At 46.1% G+C, this 20,184-nt stretch overlaps 1 protein-coding gene across 9 annotated transcripts in view; it reads left to right on the top strand.

Moving 5' to 3' along the window:
- The window catches only part of MEF2A (myocyte enhancer factor 2A), a 243,760-nt gene that overhangs the window by 219,954 nt on the left and 3,622 nt on the right, over nt 1-20,184 (top strand). For 6 of the 9 annotated variants that reach the window (XM_040342336.1, XM_040342339.1, XM_040342338.1 and 3 more), the window contains 4 exons: nt 6,375-6,559; nt 9,282-9,305; nt 13,311-13,437; nt 17,079-17,205. In XM_040342336.1, the coding sequence (XP_040198270.1) occupies nt 6,375-6,559; nt 9,282-9,305; nt 13,311-13,437; nt 17,079-17,205 (463 nt within the window). The remainder of the gene's footprint in view (nt 1-6,374; nt 6,560-9,281; nt 9,306-13,310; nt 13,438-17,078; nt 17,206-20,184) is intronic. The other 3 variants (XM_040342342.1, XM_040342337.1, XM_040342340.1) reach the window with 1 other exon arrangement.

Raw genomic sequence — 20,184 nt, 5'->3', positions numbered from 1 at the left:
GCAAACAAAAAAAGTAGATTTTTCCATGTAGGAGCAGGGCTGGACTGGAACAAAAATTTGGCCCTGGACTTCATCCAGACTGGCCCACTTTGACAGGTCTCTCCCATGGCGGCCGGACAACTCCCGGCCACCCAAGCCCCCTCTCCCACTTCACTAGCCACTAGCCGTTCTACTTTATTAGAGTAGAACGGCTGGTACTGGTACTCTTATAGGCAGTACCAGTGGGGAAGCTAGTCATTATTTCACCCGGGGCAAAGAATCAGTTTGGTGCCCCCCTTATGGGACAAGGTTAGGCAGAAGTGAGAAACTCCCAGGCCATAGCTGTTGAGTCAGCTGTCTGTCCCCTCCCCCATGCTCCTCTGTCGTCGGCCCCTGCTCCTCTGGTCCTCCCCCTGCTTCTTTGTCCCCCCAGGTGAGCGCAGCGGGAAGGGAGAGACAGAGGAGTGGAGGGGGGCGGCGGTCCGCTGTCACTGAGGCTGAGCCATCGGCCCACCGGGAAACTCCCTGTAGTCCCAATGGCCAGTGCATCCCTGTGTAGGAGCGAAGTGTCAGAAATGGCCCGGGTACGAAGTGGTTAATATCACAAATGAAAGAAACTCGAGTTACCCCGTGCAATCCGAGTTCTTTCTGATTATTCGGTGCAATGTCCTTTGCCTCCAAAATTCCTTCCGTTCGCTCTTGCACAGATCTACTTTTCCCAATGTTTTCTAAGAGCTGGATTTTCCTTTCTACACATCAGTAGCACTTGCTGGATTATTACAGCCACACTCCTATCGGCCCGCGCAGATTGCTTGACGTGGATTCCATCATTTCCTCACTTTCTTGGTCTCGTCTCCTCACAGCTGCCCCTCTTTTGAAGCCCGGAGAGCTGGCAGATGTAGATTAAGCAGGGGTTGTTGTGCTTGTGATGGGTTAGAATGCAGTTCTGGATTTTGTTTTTTCACTTTTTAAGTAACTCTTTTTATTAGTCTTCTAACATTAATTTATTGGCCAGATTGTGACACACTCGAGGGGATTGGGCTACAATCCTGCTGCTGGCGCACGCCGAGCCCGCTCCTTCGAGCGACGGCAGCGTAGCCCCATTCAGCAGCACCGTTCATGGAGCCAGTGCTATTAACACAAGACTGGCAGTTCTGCCGGATAATTGCCTTCTGTTGTGACAGCAAAATAGGACCGAATCAGACGTTATTAACAGCAAAAGTGACTGACGGCAACTCTTGAGAGTCGGCTCCCTCGTTTGGAGCCTGATTAATGTTGGAGCTTGGCTGAAAATGCTGAGAGCTGTCCTGTGACGGCGCTGTCGTGAACGTGGAAAATTTCTTGGACCTCGCTTGTTTCGAATAATAAAAATAAAATCGAGAAATGCCCACACAGCCAACAGGAAATGACTGGTCTGGGTGTGGATGAAGGGATTCATCTCTTGAGGGCCGGCCCTGCACACCACGGCCAGCACAGGATGTGTTGATTGTGGTGCACTTAGGCTGCGGTTTTCCAGCAACTGTCCTTTTTTTAGCTTAAGTTATTACCTTCGACTCAGGACTTCGCAATCCCTCAGATTTAAAAAGGGAATGAAATGTTCTATTTTGTGCTCCTTCTGCTTGGTTGGCACTCTGTGTAAATGTTAGTTTTTTAACACCTTCTCAGAAAAAAAACAAATCTTTTTCTCTCTTAAAGTGATATTAAACTGAAAAAAGGGAAAGTTAGTCTGTCATAATGTGCTAATACATGTGCATACTAGCACAGTATGGCATAAACCTAAAGGGGCCCATATAAAAAAAATGAAAAGGTCAACTAACACCCTAAATCAGGGGTATTACAATTCCCCCGAGATCAGTAAACTTTTCTTACAGCAGAGGTCCGAATCGCATGTTTATGACGATCATTCTTATCACAGCCCCCCTATCTTCTTAGGCTGGGTTCACATATCTGTGGCTGGTGAACATGTGTGAAATTGCATGCGTTCCTGACCCACAGAGAAATGTGCTACACTTTAGCAGATGCGTGGGGGTTCCCCCCCTATTACTGTCCTCGGTCCCCCCCTATTACTGTCCTCTGTCCCCCCCCCCCATTACTGTCCTCTGTCCCCCCCTATTACTGTCCTCTGTCCCCCCCTATTACTGTCCTCTGCCCCCCCCCCTATTACTGTCCTCTGTCCCCCCCCCTATTACTGTCCTCTGCCCCCCCCCTATTACTGTCCTGAGTCCCCCCCCCATTACTGTCCTCTGTCCCCCCCCCCTATTACTGTCCTCTGTCCCCCCCTATTACTGTCCTCTGTCCCCCCCTATTACTGTCCTCTGTCCCCCCCCATTACTGTCCTCGCTCCCCCCTATTACTGTCCTCTGTCCCCCCCCCCCTATTACTGTCCTCTGTCCCCCCCCCCTATTACTGTCCTCTGTCCCCCCCCCCTATTACTGTCCTCTGCCCCCCCTATTACTGTCCTCTGTCCCCCCCTATTACTGTCCTCTGTCCCCCCCTATTACTGTCCTCTGTCCCCCCCTATTACTGTCCTCTGTCCCCCCCTATTACTGTCCTCTGTCCCCCCCCCTATTACTGTCCTCTGCGTCCCCCCCCTATTACTGTCCTCTGCGTCCCCCCCCTATTACTGTCCTCTGCGTCCCCCCCCTATTACTGTCCTCGGCCCTTTCTCCCCCCCCATTCCTGTCCTCGGCCCTTTCTCCCCCCCCCCCCCATTACTGTCCTCTGTCCCTCCCCCATTACTGTCCTCTGTCCCTCCCCCATCATTACTGTCCTCGGCCCTTTCTCCCCCCCCCCTTACTGTCCTCGGCCCTTTCTCCCCCCCCCCCTTACTGTCCTCGGCCCTTTCCCCCCCCCCCATTACTGTCCTCGGCCCTTTCTCCCCCCCCCATTACTGTCCTGAGTCCCCCCTTCACATCTCCCCCACTTTCTGTTCTACCTTACACAGACAGGGAGGACGACGGGAGGCACAGCAGGTCTGGCCAGAGGGCGAGAGCTACAAGCTGGTGATTGGCTGCTAGGACCGCCCTGCATTCTAACAACCAATCACCTGCTTGTTAACTTGAACAGCCCTAGACCATTGCATCAGCTGCGTTGGCAGTGACAGCCAATCACCTACAGAAGTGCAGGAAGGGGGGTGTGGAGGGTGTTTTCACCTTTTCATTTTTTGTGAAAAGGTAAAATTACACTTTAAGCATTTCTACTGAAGCTGACGTGAAGAAAAGCGAGCAGAGAACTTTCTCCTACTTTGCATACAGTACTGTATATCCATATTACATTTTTAAACGGATATTATAGTCCCTCTTCTTCTTTTTTTTTTTTTTTTTTTTTTTACCTAAAATGAAAATGGATTTTTATACTTGCCCACTCTGTGCACAGATATTGCACAGAGCGGCCTGTAACGGCTACCCCCTGGTAGTGAGGGGTATCGGCCGTTGGAGACGTCCTTTTTGCTGACAAGTTATGATATGCAGGTACCGCCGGTATATCCCATCGAACGCCCTTCCAAGAAACGAGACGGGCTACGTTTGAAGGGTCAAGCAGACTGACTTTATTTGGCATATTTCACCTGCTTATATCTGCTTACAACTGTTACAAGAACAATGAGAGTTTCCGCCCCCCCCCCTTCACCCAGTAGGGGGCTTCAACACAGACCCCCTGAAACAATGACATCTCCTTGAATTAATCACTTGACCAGTCTCTAGACGCTTCGGCACCGCAAACCACTTAACATTTTCTGGCCAGGCACATTCCTTTCTCAATAGAATTCAATTAACCTTTAAAACAATTATCACTCACACATAATCCCCATCAGCATACACCTCACAGGGGGCTGTTACCTACACAAAAGAGAGTTCATTAGCTATGCGAAGGGAACATTAGCATTCAGCAATGAAAGAGACTTGTCCAATTAACCCTTTGAGCTCAGAATACAATGTGGTACATCCAATTGTGACAAGCCATGCAGTTCCTTGTAGTCCTCCCTGCACGAAGATTATAACTGTCCCGGCAGCATGCATATGTCCGTTACACGGCCCCTTACCAACACTTCTGGGGTCCCCCACTGGTGCTGTCCCCTCCTTCCTCCCTTGAGTGTGGCCCATATAATGCGGTATACTGAGTGCATTCCCAGGCCAGGCTGTGTGCATCCATAGACGCACAATGCAGCACAGCCACGCCTGCGTCTTCCTAACTTCATTTGATTGACAGCAGCAGGAGCCAATGGTGCAACCTGTTACACCATAAGTACGAGGGGTAACATGGTCCAAAAGGTGAAGTTAGACTTTAAAAAGTAGCATTTTCACTCTGATCGTTTCCAGTGTAAGTTGCAGGGAAAGCGAATATTTTTGTAACTTTTTGGGTTTGCAGTATTTTTAATTGAGGCGCTGCAGGTCTGTATGTGACGGGATTTGTAATGAGATTAGTCAGACATGTGGTGTAGTGGCGTGGGTCCAGCTCTTCTCACCCTGTGATCCACCCACTTACATTGTGCGCTTCACTGTTGCTACTTTGACAATCCTGACGGTTGGCTGATTTAGCTAAATTGCCCTTCCAGATTAAGATCTGATGCCCGTTAATAATAATTTACTCATAAAAATTCTCATTGGTCTGGTGTTCGGCGCCATTAGAAATAAAACACTTTTGAGAGAGAAATATTCTGCAAAACTTCTTGGACTTTTTTTTTTTATCTGGGAAGAATTTTGTTTTGCATTTTATGTAAAAACATATTAAGATACACTATATTACCAAAAGTATTGGGACACCTGCCTTTACACGCACATGAACTTTAAAGGGGTTGTAAACCTACGTGTTTTTTCACCTAAATGCACCCTATGCATTAAAGTGAAAAAACACCTTGCAGTGTCCAGGCCCCTCAGCCCTGCCATTTTACTTACCTGAGCCCCGAATTTCCGTGGGCGCGTTTCCCCGCCGTCCTTCTCTCCACAGAGTCCCGGCTTTGATTGGATAGATTGATAGCAGCGCAGCCATTGGCTCCCGCTGCTGTCAATCGAATCCAATGACGAGGGGGGCGGGGCCGAGTCATTCACTCAGCATCTATGGACACCGAGTGTATGACTGAGGAGCGTGCCCGCAAGGTAACCCCCCTCGGGAGAGAGCTTCCCAGAGGAGGTCATCTAATGCGGAGAGGAGCTGCGAGAGCCGCCATGGGACCCCAGAACAGGTAGATCGGGGCCAGCACAGTGGAGGGAAGTATGACATGTTTGTTATTTTAAAAAAAAACTGAGCCTTTAGTGTCACTTTATGGCATTCCAGCCTTGGCCTGTAGGGTTCAATAACCCCCCCCCCAAAAAAAAATATTATTTCAAAAGTATTGGGACGCCTGCCTTTACACACACATGAACTTTAAATGGCATCCCATCCTTAGTCTGTAGGGTTCAATATTGAGTTGGCCCCGCCCTTTGCAGCTATAACAGCTTCAACTCTTCTGGGAAGGCTGTCCACAAGGTTTAGAAGTGTCTTTGGGAATGTTTGACCATTCTTCCAGAAAAGCATTTGTGAGGTCAGACACTGATGTGGGACGAGAAGGCCCGGCTCAGTCTCCGCTGTAATCCATCCCAAAGGTGTTCTATCGGGTTGAGGTCAGGTGCAGGCCAGACAAGTTCCTCCACCCCAAACTCACTCATCCATGTCTTTATGGACCTTGCTTTGTGCACTGGTGCGCAGTCATGTTGGAACAGGAATGGGCCGTCCTCAAACTGTTCCCACAAAGTTGGGAGCATGAAATTGTCCAAAATGTTTTGGTATGCTGAAGCCTTAAGAGTTCCCTTCACTGGAACTAAGGGGGCCAAGCCCAACCCCTAAAAAACAACCCCACACCATAATCCCCCCTCCACCAAATGACAGTGCACAAACCAAGGTCCATAAAGACATGGATGAGCGAGTTTAGGGTGGAGGAACTTGACTGGCCTGCACAGAGTCCTGACCTCAACCCGATCGAACACCCTTTGGGATGAATTGGAGTGTAGACTGTGAGCCAGGCCTTCTTATTCAGCATCAGTGCCTCACCTCACAAATACATATCTGGAAGAATGGTCAAACCTTCCCATAGACACACTCCTAAACCTTGTGGACGGCCTTCCCAGAAGAGTTGAAGCTGTTACAGCTGCAATGGGTGGGCCAACCCAATATTGAACCCAATGGACTAAGACTGGGATGTTATTAAAGTTCATGTGCGTGCAAAGGCAGGTGTCCCAATACTTTTGGTAATATAGTGTATGTATGAATGTGAGTTAGAGACTTAGACTGTAAGCTCCTTGAGGGCAGGGACTGATGGGTATGTACAATATATATGTGTAAAGCGCCTGTAATAAATAATAAATTAATAAGATATTTTAATTTAGGATATAAACTTTTTTTTTTTTTCTTTTCTTGTCCAGGTAATGGGTTTGTAAACCCGAGGGCGTCTCCCAGTTTGCTTGGCCCAGCAGGTGGAAATGCACTGGGAAAAGTGATGCCCACCAAATCCCCTCCTCCTCCGGGGGGCAACCATGGAATGAACAGCCGAAAGCCAGACTTGCGTGTAGTCATACCTCCCTCCAGTAAAGGAATGATGCCTCCTTTGGTGAGTGGAAAACCTTTTATATTTGTATGTGTAGGCTGGCCAGTACATGTATCCCTATGACAAGAGGCCAGCATTGGGGTGCAGCCACCTACTATACTGATACTTTACTATTACCAGCAGGTACACCTATCATAAGAATGATTGTAAAGTCAAATGGAATTTCACAGAGCAGCCCAATCCTCTTCTTCTGGGGTCCCCCACCTGGCTCCTCCTTTTCTCAGTGTGCCACCATAGGAAGCTGCTTCTTAAGGTGGCACATCTCTAGGCTTGATACCGAGCCGCTCTGCCTGCATCCATAGACGGCACAGCTTGGCCCTGCCCCCTACTTACAGGATTTACTGACGGCAGCTGGAGCCAATGACTCCTGCTGCCTCAGCAAAGTTAGGGCACAGGTATGTATAAGGTGGGGTGAGGGGTGATAATATTACCTACACATTTTTTACCGTATTGCAGAGAATGCATTAAAGTGTTACTGAACCCAGGACTCTGCATTCACTGTATCTGGTCTGCCACAGCACACAGAACATGGAAATGCAATTATTTTAGTAAATATAAACTGCTAAATACATTTTCTCATAAGCAGTATATAGCAATCTTGTGACTTCTATCAGTGTTCAGCCAAGCACTGGTTTAAAGCTTGTATGAGGAGTTTTATGACTGTCCTATGAGATTGCTGATTGGCCCTGTGCTGATCACATACAAAAAAAAAACCTTTCTAGCAATACACACCAAACTGAGCATGTGCAGGCTGACTCCATAGACTCTGTGTTATCAGGAAATTATTGGGGGACAGAGGGGAGGATCAGAGAAGACCGGATAAAACAGCCTTTTTACACAATGCAAAGGATTAACTCCTTAAACCCGTGGGTTTAGTAGCACTTTAAGGTAAAAAAAAATGTTTAGGCTTTAGAACAATTTAAAGCCTTACTCCATGTTTAAAGGGGAGTTCCACCCACAATTTCACTTTTTAAATATACGGTCTGTCAGAATGTGTGGCAAATGCCCTGATGTCCGTGAGAATAAACAATGCCTCATCACTCGTATTAGTCGTCATCATTGGTATCAGTGGGAGGAATAGTGCCCCATCATTGGCGTCAGTGGGGGGATTAGTGCCCCATCATTGGCGTCAGTGGGGGGATTAGTGCCCCATCATTTGTATTAGTGTGAGGAATAGTGCCCCAGCATTTGTATTAGTGTGAGGAATAGTGCCCCATCATTTGTATTAGTGGGAGGAATAGTGCCCCAGGATTTGTATTAGTGGGGGGGAATAGTGCCCCGTCATTGGTGTCAGTGGGAGGAATAGTGCCCCATCATTGGTGTCAGTGGGAGGAATAGTGCCCCATCATTGGTGTCAGTGGGAGGAATAGTGCCCCATCATTGGTGTCATTGGTGTCAGTGGGAGGAATAGTGACCCATCATTGGTGTCAGTGAGAGGAATAGTGCCCCATCACTAGTATTTGTGGGAGGAATAGTGCCCCATCATTGGTGTCAGTGGGAGGAAGAGTGTCCCATCATTGGTGTCAGTGGGAGGAAGAGTGTCCCATCATTGGTGTCAGTGGGAGGAAGAGTGTCCCATCATTGGTGTCAGTGGGAGGAAGAGTGTCCCATCATTGGTGTCAGTGGGAGGAAGAGTGTCCCATCATTGGTGTCAGTGGGAGGAAGAGTGTCCCATCATTGGTGTCAGTGGGAGGAATAGTGCCCCATCATTGGCATCAGTGGGAGGAATAGTGCCCCCATCATTTGTATTAGTGGGAGGAATGGTGCCCCATCATTGGTGTCAGTGGGAGGAATAGTGACCCATCATTGGTGTCAGCGGGAGGAATAGTGCCCCGTTATTGGTATCAGTGGGAGGAATAGTGCCCCATCATTGGTATCAGTGAGAGGAATAGTGCCCTATCATTGGTGTCAGTGGGAGAACGAGTGTCCCATCATTGGTGTCGGCGGGAGGAATAGTGTCCCATCATTGGTGTCGGCGGGAGGAATAGTGTCCCATCATTGGTGTCAGTGGGAGGAATGGTGTCCCATCATTGGTGTCAGTGGGAGGAATAGTGTCCCCTCATTGGTGTCAGTGGGAGGAATAGTGTCCCCTCATTGGTGTCAGTGGGAGAACGAGTGTCCCATCATTGGTGTCGGCGGGAGGAATAGTGTCCCATCATTGGTGTCGGCGGGAGGAATAGTGTCCCATCATTGGTGTCAGTGGGAGGAATAGTGTCCCATCATTGGTGTCAGTGGGAGGAATAGTGTCCCCTCATTGGTGTCAGTGGGAGGAATAGTGTCCCCTCATTGGTGTCAGTGGGAGGAATAGTGTCCCCTCATTGGTGTCAGTGGGAGGAATAGTGTCCCATCATTGGTGTCAGTGGGAGGAATAGTGTCCCCTCATTGGTGTCAGTGGGAGGACGAGTGTCCCCTCATTGGTGTCAGTGGGAGGACGAGTGTCCCCTCATTGGTGTCAGTGGGAGGAATAGTGCCCCATCATTGGTGTCAAGTGAATGTTCTGCCCTATGATATTCAGAATGATGTGAAAATCTAGATGTTCGTATTGCATAGTGGGAACGCTCGATCCCGCTATGCGAAATCTTATTGGGGGCGGGGCCTCACTATATGCTGCCATAGTAGTGTAAACTGTGTACTGTGCAATGTAATTCTCTGTAAAGAGCAGTGCTCTGGGTTGTATGTTGTACAGTGTAACCCTCATGTGTACTTTTCCTCACTTCCCGTACAGACAGAGGAAGATGAATTGGACTTGGTGAGTGACGTGTGTGCTTCATAGACACATATACATATACACATACACTGACATGTTCCCTTTAAAATCTCTGCAAGCTTTGAAAAGATCTCTTGACATTGACACTAATTACAAGAGATGGATACATTGTTTCTTGTTTCCTTAGAAACAATGTATCCTTAGATCTGCTTATTGTTTTGCCTTTTTAGAGGGAACATCAGATAAAAACATGCCCATTGTGTTTTTTTGTGTACCCCCCCCCCCCCCCCCTGCACTACCCCATCGCCGTCCTTTCAGATACGGAACTCTCCCAGTACAGGAGCTCCTCACAGTTTTGTCTTTCAATGAGGTTACATCATCCTTGGTGAGGTCATTTCTTGTCAGAGCTGTGAATGATCTCATCTTCCTCAGGAGGGTTCAGACAGCAGTCTGCTATGTACACAGAGCGCGCCGGAGTCCTCGGAGCTCTCTCTTCGCACTTTAGTTCTATTTATTAGTAATGTGTGATTTCTGCTGCCCATCCCGAGTGCAGCTCCACCTCTCCCGTACTGTCATCGTGTGAGCCTTTGTATAGACCCCAGACCTTCCAAATTTGATGCCACTTGGAGTAAGAGGGGTTTTTTTTTATTTATTTTTTACGGGACCCAGACCCTTTGATTTGATTGCACATGGGGGGGGGGGGGGGGGATGACATTTTATGCCAACCCCAGGCCTTCCAATCTGATGGCACTTGGAGGCAAAGACTTTGTGAAGACCTCGGTCCGGTGGACTTTTGGGAGAAGGGGTTTTGTACAGACCCCAGACCTTCCAGTCTCATGGCACTTGGGGGGGGGGGGCTCTTGTACAGACTTCAGGCCTTCCAATCTGATGGTACTTAGAAAAAGAGCTTTTATAACGACCTCAGGCCTTTCCAATCTGATGGGACGTGGAGGCAAAGACTTTGTGAAGACCCCAGTCCGGTGGACTTTTGGGAGAAAGGGTTTTGTACAGACCCCAGACCTTTCAGTCTCATGGCACTTGGGGGAAGGCAGGGGGTGTTGTACGGACCACAGGCCTTCCAATCTGATGGCACGTGGAGGCAAAGACTTTGTGAAGACCCCAGTCCGGTGGACTTTTGGGAGAAGGGGTTTTGTACACACCCCGGACCTTCTAGTCTGATGGCACTTGGGGGGGGGGGGGGGGGGGGCTCTTGTACAGACTTCAGGCCTTCCAATCTGATGGTACTTAGAAAAAGAGCTCTTATAACGACCTCAGGCCTTTCCAATCTGATGGGACGTGGAGGCAAAGACTTTGTGAAGACCCCAGTCCGGTGGACTTTTTTGGGGAGAAGGGTATTTGTACAGACCCCAGACCTTCTAGTCTGATGGCACTTGGGGGGGGGGGGCTCTTGTACAGACTTCAGGCCTTCCAATCTGATGGTACTTATAAAAAGAGCTCTTATAACGACCTCAGACCTTTCCAATCTGATGGGACGTGGAGGCAAAGACTGTGAAGACCCCAGTCCGGTGGACTTTTGGGAGAAGGGGTTTTGTACAGACCCCAGACCTACCAGTCTCATGGCACTTGGGAAAGAGATTTTGTGAAAAACTCAGACCTTCCAGTCTCATGGCACTTGGGGAGGAAGGGGACCATTTTGTACCAACTTCAGGCATTCTAGTCTGATGGCACTTAGAGGAAGAGCTTTTATGAAGACCCCAGACCCTTCAATCTGATGGCACTTAGAGGAAGAGCTTTTATGAAGACCCCAGACCCTTCAATCTGATGGCACTTGGAGGGGAAGAGATTTTGTGAAGAACCCAGACCTTCCAGTCTCATGGCACTTGGGGGGGGGGGGGGGGGTGTGGAGATTTTGTACAGACCCCAGACCTTCCAGGCTAATGTCACTTGGGGAAAGGGAATTTTGTACAGACCCCAGACCCTCCAATCAGATGATACTTGGGGGAAGAGCGTTTATGAAGACCCCAGACCCTCCAGTCCTATGGCACTTGAGGGTAGAGATGTGTCTTTGTAAAGTGCGAGGAGAGGATGGTTAACCTTGCTTTTTAGAGAATCAGAGAAACTGCAAAAAAAGACCTTCATTCAATTTTTGTATTATAATCTTAAAAAAAAAATTAATAATCTGTGATGCGGTTATCACAAATTACTTGATGCGCATTAACTAGATTTCCCTTTCTCAGAATAAGCTTTTGGCAGAATTTCATGGCCTTGCAATATTATTATCTTTGGTGTTTTTCCTAACATGAGCAAGCAACAAGCTTTGTGCCTTTGGCCAAATATAGTCAGCGTTGCCATTTCAATTACCGCTCACAGATCACAACGTGCTGGGCTGCATGCGGCATGCTCTGCTATATAGTATTTGTGTTTTTGTTTTTCATGCATATGTCAAGCCTGGCACCCTAGCAGAAAGTTCATATGAGAATGCTTGCATGTGTGTATGTATGTTTTCCTCATTCGGCTCTCTCACATATGCAGGCTGCTTTTTTTTTTGGTTTGGGTTTAAATGCTTGTTATCTTCCATACTGAAATCATCAATGTGCCGTCTTTGCCTGGTAATATCAGTGCAAGACTACCCTCTGTTGGTTCTGTGTAGAACTGCATACAGAGATTTGAGGTTCAGCTTATTATTATTATTATTATTATTATTATTATTATTATTATATTTATTATTATTATCAATTTTTATCAATATTATTGTCTTCTTTTTTTTTTTAATTAATGTTTATTTATTAGAGGTACTTGTAGCCCTGTCAATTTACGAAAGAACTTTATGGGCCGGATTCAGAAACGAGATACGACGGCGTATCTCCTGATACGCCGTCGTATCTCTGAGTGCGGTCGGTCGTATCTATGCGCCTGATTCAGAGAATCAGGTTACGCATAGACATCCCTAAGATCCGACTAGTGTAAGTGTCTTACACCGTCATATCTTAGGCTGCATAATTACGCTGGCCGCTAGGTGGCGCTTCCGTATAGTTACGCAAGGAATATGCTAATTTGGTATTTACGCCGATTCAGAAACGTACGTCCCGCCGGCGCATTTTTTTACGTCGTTTACGTTAGGCTTTTTTCGGCGTATAGTTACCCCTGCTATATGAGGCGTAGCTAATGTTAAGTATGGCCGTCATTCCCGCGCCGAGTTTTGAACATTTTACGTCGTTTGCGTAAGTCGTTCGCGAATAGGGCTGGACGTCATTTACGTTCACGTCGAATCCAATACGTCCTTGCGGCGTACTTTGGCGCAATGCACACTGGGATGTTTTACGGACAACGCATGCGCCTTTCAAAAAAGACGTCAAACGCGGGGTCAAGTAAAATTTAAATACAACACGCCCCCAACATCCCCATTTGAAATAGGCCGCCTTACGCCGCAACACATACGTTACGCCGCCGTAACTAAGGGCGCAAGTTCTTTCTGAATACAGAACTTGCGCCCAAAGTTACAGCGGCGTAACATATCGGAGATACGTTACGCCGGAAGAAAGATGCGCTCATCTTTCTGAATCCGGCCCTATATATTTATTACATATTTATATCAGTCCTCAAAGGAGCTTACAATCTAAGGTCCCTTTACTCACATTCATACATGCACATACTAGGGCCAATTTAGAGAGGAGACACTTAACTTACCAGTATGTCTTTGGAATGTGGGAGGGAACTGGAGTACCTGGAGGAAACCCGCACAGGCAAAGGGAGAACATGCAAACTCTAGGCGGGTAGTGTTGTGGTTGGGACGCAAACTGACAACCCTAGTGCTGCTAGGCTGAAATGCTTAGAATATTAATATAAAACAATATTATTGGTATTGTGTATATATGTGTGTGTATTGTATACAGAGGTGATTCAGTTCGCATGTGTTGCGCTATATAAGTTTCTCACTCACTCACATGATCAGTTGTAATTATCCAGGACCATGATGGCTTTCTTTGAATCATTTGGCTTGGAATTTTGGTGTCTTGTCTCTGATTGTGACATTTCTGCAACATTTATATTTTTTGCTGGTTACTCATTACTTGTTCTTGTTCACAGAATACACAGAGGATAAACAGCTCCCAGTCTACACAGTCTCTTGCAACTCCAGTTGTCTCTGTAACTACGCCTAGTCTGGCCACACAGGGTCTGGTCTACTCTGCCATGCCTCCTGCCTACAATACTGGTAAGCTTTACCCAATACAGGTTTACTCCACTTCCTTCCATTTTCAGAGTTCTTTTTTTTTTCTTTTACGTTTTCAAAAATAAAGCACTGAATATTTTTTATATCTGTGGGCTACTTTTGTTTGAGTAAAACATTTATTGCCATTGAATCTTGTCTTTCTTTAAACTCTATGGAGAATAAAGGGAGAACCAAGTTGGTTGACCCATTCATTTCTATACAGCTCAAGGTCATGCCTGAGCATGGCAGCACATTTCAGGAGGGAAAAACAAATGTAAGCCCTGCACGGCAGCTGTGTTCTCAGCTAACTACATAATGCCCATTAGTTGTCACTGTCAGCAGATCCCACTCCTATTAAAGTGTAAATGGTGGAGTATCTGCTGTGAAAACGTATTTGCCTCCTTTCCTGATTTTTTTTTTTTTTTTGCATATGTCACACTTAAATGATTCAAATCTTCAAAAAATAAAAATTATTGCACAAAGATAACCCAAAATGCAGTTTTTAAATTATTATTTCATTTAGTAAGGGGAAAGAAAAACTGTCCAAACTTGCCTGGCCCTATGTGAAAAAGTAATTGCCCCTTTGCTAAATTATGAATGAACTGTGATTAACCATATTTTTGGGAAAGTGGAGTTAAAGTTCACTTGCAACACCCAGGCATGATTACTGCCAGACCTGCTGAATCAAGAAATCACTTAAAGCGGGAGTTCACCCGAAAAAAATGTTTTAACATTAGATTGAGGCTCATTTTGTGAAGGGGAATCGGGTGGTTTTTTTTATAAATCGAAGCAGTACTTACCGTTTTAGAGAGCGATCTTCTCCGCCGCTTCCGGGTATGGGCTGCGGGACTGGGTGTTCCTATTTGATTGGCAGGCTTGCGACGGTCGCATACATCGCGTCACGATTTTCCGAAAGTAGCCGAACGTCGGTGCGCAGGCGCCGTATAGAGCCGCACCGACGTTTGGCTTCTTTCGGCTACTCGTGACGCGATGTATGTGACCGTCAGAAGCCTGTCAATCAAATAGGAATGCCCAGTCCCGAAGTACATACCCGGAAGCGGTGGAGAAGATCTATCTCTAAAACGGTAAGTACTGCTTCGATTTAAAAAAAAACACCCGATTCCCCTTCACAAAATGAGCATCATCTAGTGTTAAAAAAAAAAATTCGGGTGAACTCCCGCTTTAAGTAGAAGTTGTCTGACAAAGTGAAGAATGCTAAAAGATCTAAAAAAAGCAACACACTATGCCATGATCTAAAAAAATTCAAGAGCAGATGAGAAACAAAGTAATTTACATGTATCAGTCTGGAAAAAGTTGCAAAGCTTAAGGCTTCGCGACTCCCAGCGAACCACGGTGAGAGCCATTATTCACAAATGGAGAACACTTGAAAGAGTGGTGAACTTTCCTAGGAGTGGCCGGCCTACCAAAATTACTCCAAGAGCACAAAGACAATTCATCCAGGAGGTCATAAAAGAACCCAGAACATCTAAAGAACTGCAGGCCTCACTTGCCTCAGGTAAGATCAGTGTTCATGATTCAACAATAAGAAAGAGACTGGGCAAAAATGGCGTCCATGGGAGAGTTCCAAGGTCAAAGCCACTGCTGACCAAAAAGAACAAAGGCTCATCTCACATTTGTCAAACATCTTGATTATCCCCAAGACTTTTGGCCAAATATTCTGTGGACTGATGAGACAAAAATGTAACTTTTTGGAAGTTGTGCGTCCCGTTACATCTGGCATAAAACTAACACAGCAATTCCTAAAAAGTACATTATACCTACAGTCACACATGGTGGTCGTAGTGTGATGGTCTGGGGCTGCTTTGCAGCTTCAGGACCTGGACGCCTTGCCGTCACTGATTGAACTATAAATTCTGTGCTTTACCAGAAAATCCTGAAAGAGGATGTCGGCCATCAGTTCCTGGCCTCAAGCACACTCGGGTTATGCAGCAGGACAATGATTCAAAAACACTCCAGCAAGTCCACCTCTGAATGGCTCAGAAAAAACAAAATGAAGGTTTTGGAGTGGTCAATTCAAGGTCTGGACTTTTATGCAACTGAGATGCTTTGGCATGACCTTTAAACAGGCTGTTCATGCTGGACAATTTGACAATTAAAACAATTCTGTAAAGAAGAGTGGGCAAAAACGCCTCCACAGCGATGTGAAAAGACTCATTGCTGTTGTTGCCGCGCAGGGTTGAGTGGCACAACCAGTTATTAGGTTTAGGGGGCAATTACTTTCTCACACCACTGTATAAGTTTTTTACTTTACATATGTAGTTGAAATTTTATATGTTGGTAATGTACCTCTTCCTAGCTCCTCTTCTTTCCTTTTCATTGCAGGTAAATAATGGATTCCAAGCAGAAGCCAAATGTTGCCATTGAGTTCTTGATGGAGGGGTGTGGGCTGTCCGACATCCACAGAAGGCTACAGAATCTTTACAAAGATGACACCATGGACAAGAGTCACCAGTGACAAGATAATTGCTCTTCTCAATGGCTGGCACCTCTCAAACAGTGATGGCTTCTGCTTGGAATTCATTATTTACCTGCAATGGGAAAAAAAGGGGAAAAGTTAGGGCTCTTTCACACGTTTTTTTAGGCGGACCTGAACGGGCGCTCCGTGCTCCTCTATGGAGCCACGGATGTCAGCGGTGACATGCCCGCTGACATCCGACCCGCTCCAATCCGCCAAAGTGTGACGGAGGAAAAACCTACTTTTCCATCCGTCTGGTGGATCGAATTGGATGAACACGGACAGATGGTCCGTGTTCATCCGATCCCCCCATAGGGGAGAGCAGAAAAGACAGGGCGGTCCCTGCACAGTGTGCGGGGACCGCCCTGTCATCCGCCAGCTTAGCGGGGATCAACGGAGCGATCCCCACTGAACAAGCAGAGGTTCACGGGCGGATCATTACTGATCCGCCCTGTGTGAAAGGGGCCTTACGCTACCAACATGGTATACCTACTTTTGGTACAGCCCTCATATTTGTGGTGTTCTAGGAGGCAAATTCCCCCTGCCCATTCCTCTCCTGGTTGCTCAGTAACCTGCAAAATATTCTGTTTCTAAGGTCTGAATTTGGGTGAATAAAGGATTGGGACAGACACTCCTCTGTCCAGCTGCTCCATTCATAGCTGTTGCTACAGCTATAACTGAAACCTGGTCTATGAATTGATGAGGCAGGTCTATCAATCTCCCCCCCCCCCCCATTCATAGATCATGTTTAATTTATAGAAATTCTATGAATGGAGCAGCTGGGTAGAAAGGTATATTTAAGCTTTAATTTTTCCACCCCTGGATAAATTATTAGACTGAATATATGGCTGATGTATGATTATGAAAAGAAGGCAGGCTACTGTTAATAGCCAGTTTGATATATGTCATATCAAATATAGTATGGGCCATTTTATAGGAAACAAAAGTAACAACTCAAATTTATTAAAATCCTCCTTAACATTATTTTCCAGTAAATAGAACTTGAGTTAAAACTATATATATATATATATATATATATATATATATATATATATATATATATATATATATATATATATATATATATATATATAATCTATATCAGTGTCCCAAAATAGTTGTACATTTCTTGAAATAATAAAGTTTTGCTCTTTTTATTCTTGTCCAGATTATCCTCTTACCAGTGCGGACCTTTCTGTTCTACAAGGGTTTAACTCTCCAGGTATGCTGCAGATTGGACAGGTGTCTGCCTGGCAGCAACATCACTTAGGACAAGCAGCCCTCAGCTCCCTTATGTGAGTACCATTCCAAATTTATGTTGCATAACTAGACAAATTAGGTTTGTGCTCCTGTGGAAATTTTAAAGCACAACTATACTTCTATCGAAATCTGTGGAAGGTAATGTGGTGAGGGATCAGAGTGGCTAGGTGCTTTCTGACACTAGGTGCACCTGAACTAAATCCCCACCTGCCACAGCTGACCAGACAACAGCTAGAAAGAAGACAGACGCTTCAATATGGAAGCTCATCTCGACTCTTGGCACTTTTCTGAGACAAACAGCAGTAAGAGGAATGAAGAGGCTGACCAGGGCTGCTGTTAGAAATCATGGTGCCCCATACAACCCTCCTGATTGACCCCCCCCCCCCTCAAACACACCTACACCACACCCCAAAAATTAAAAAAAAAGTCCCTTCTCTGCTCCCACCTCTTGGACTCATATGTTAACCTGATGGGGTTCAGGGAAATGTAATTTAAGCCCTGGTAAGCAAGTATTAGTTGAGGGTGTGGTCTAGTAAAACCCAATTCTTCATTTAGGCCTCTTTCACACTGGGCGGATCAGTAATGATCCCCGCTGAGCCGGCGGATGACAGGGCGGTTGCCGCACACTGTGCAGGGACCGCCCTGTCTTTTCTCCACTCCCCCCTATGGGGGGATCGGATGAACACGGACCGTATGTCCGTGTTCACCCGATCCGATCCGCCAGACGGGAAGGAAAAGTAGGTTTTTCCTCCGTCACACTTTGGCGGATCGGAGCGGGTCGGATGTCAGCAGGCATGTCACCGCTGACATCCGTGGCTCCATAGAGGAGCACGGAGCGCCCGTACAGGTCCGCAATAAAAACTGACAGACGGACCTGTACGGGCGCTCAGTGTGAAAGAGCCCAAAGGCAGAAATTAACAGTAACGCTGCCCTGGGCCCTGCCCTGGGGCTGACACATGCACCTCCCTCTGTCTGCATTGCTCTTCCCGCCGCCTATTTTGGCAAAGTGCTCAAATCTAAATCCTACTTCTTTTATGAAGGTTCTGTTTCAGCTGCTGTTGAGTCGGCTGCAGCTGTAGGGAAGGGGGTGCAGTTTGCTCTTGATATCTAGGGTTAGGAAGCACCTAGCAACATATTACAAAGTATTAGTAGAAGGAGACAGAACAGCAAAACAAAAAAGATAGATTTTATTTAAAGTGAACCTGTGTCCAGACTGCACATTAACGTATTTGCATATTCTGAACAAACACTATAAAACAAGCCCCCATCCACCTATGTAGCTATTTGGCATTGGAGAGAAATTGGAACATTCTCAGCTATTTTTTCTGGAGAGCTGAATCTTGGCAATCTACCAATCCTCTAATGCAGGGGTCTCCAAACTATGGACCTCCTGTTCAGGACCTACATTTCCCATCATGCCTAGTCATGTCTGTGAATGTCAGAGTTTTACAATGCCTCATGGGACTTGTAGTTCCACAACAGCTGGAGGGCCATAGTTTGGAGATCCCTGCTCTAATGTAAACGACCAGCAGATGTTTCAAAGCAAGTAGAAATCCAAATCTTTGTTTGAATCTTTGAGAATAAATTAATTCACAGAACAAGTAGCTAGAGAGGTCAGTGATGATTTATTGTAAAATTATTTTACTTCTTGTTATGAACAGGTTAATAGTTTGCTGCCCATAGTCTAGGCACAGGTGCACTTTAATGGTCCTCCTCCTGATGTCCTCTACATAGTATGAACCATGTGTGAGCACGTACCATTGCACGTAACGTCATGATGTCGTGACTTATGGGGGATGTGGTCTCTGTGTCCAGATGCAGTATCATGGACGGAGCGGTGGTTTTAAAATACTGGGCCACATTTGAACATAGCAATTATAACCTTAAAGTGATTGTAAAAAAAAATTTTCCCCCCTATAAATATAACAAACATAATATACTTGCCTGCTCTTTTGTAGTGGATTTGCACAGAGCAGCCCCGATCCTCTTCTTCTCGGGTCCCTCTTCTGTGATCCTGGCCCCTCCCTCCTGTTGAGTGCCCCCTTAGCAATAAGTTTACTATCGGGGCACCCGAGCCAAGTCACAGCTCCCTGTGTCCATTCAGACATGGAGCCCCGCCCACTCTCTCTCTCTCTCCTGATAGGCTAGCTGACTTTGACAGCAGTGGGAACCAATGGCACCACTGCTGTGTCTCTGCCAATCAGGAAGACGAATCTCAGATGGCTGAGACACTCAAGGACATAGAGGGACCTCAGGTACGTATTAGGGGGGCTGCTGCACACAGAAGGCTTTTTTATCTTAATGCAAAGAATACATTAAAATACAAAACCTTCTGACTTTACAACCACTTTAATGAGGACTCAGTGGGGGACGAGCAGCTTGCTTTTGTTGACACCCAGTTGAGCCATGTTCTATATACAAATTAATGTATTCTAGTTTAGGAAGTAACGCATCCTCTTTTGCAGAGTGAAGTATGGCCATGTTTTCTGGCCCCCTTCACATGATATTGTTTTATAGGGACAGATCAAAGATCTAAAATTCTGATCAAGACCTGACAGCTTCTGACTTTTGTACTATTGCCTTTGAGATGCAGGTATGTAGGATGGTGTCCAGTACAGGATCACCTGTTTATCATTGGAACTTTACTCATACAAGTTTGGGAGGTTAGGTATGGGTTACATACAGCCCTGCCCAAAAGTTTTGAAACTGACTCAAATATTAATTTGCACAAAGTCTGCTGCCTCAGTTTTTATATACTCCAGAATGTTCTGAAGACTAATCGGATAATTTGCACAAAAAAAAAAAAACATTTCCACTACATTTCAGCCCTGCCACAAATGGACCAGCTGACATGTCGGTGATTCTTTCATTAACACAGGTATTGGTATTGACTAGGACAAGACTGGAAATCACTATGATGCTGATTGAGTTTGAATAAAAGATTAAAAGCTTTAAAATGAGGGTGATGCTTGAAATTATTGTTCTTCTTCTGTTAGCCATGATTACCTGCAAGG

The sequence above is a fragment of the Rana temporaria genome, chromosome 3 (assembly GCF_905171775.1).
Source record: "Rana temporaria chromosome 3, aRanTem1.1, whole genome shotgun sequence".
Classification (NCBI taxonomy): domain Eukaryota; kingdom Metazoa; phylum Chordata; class Amphibia; order Anura; family Ranidae; genus Rana; species Rana temporaria.
This window is presented reverse-complemented; position numbering and strand designations above follow the sequence as displayed.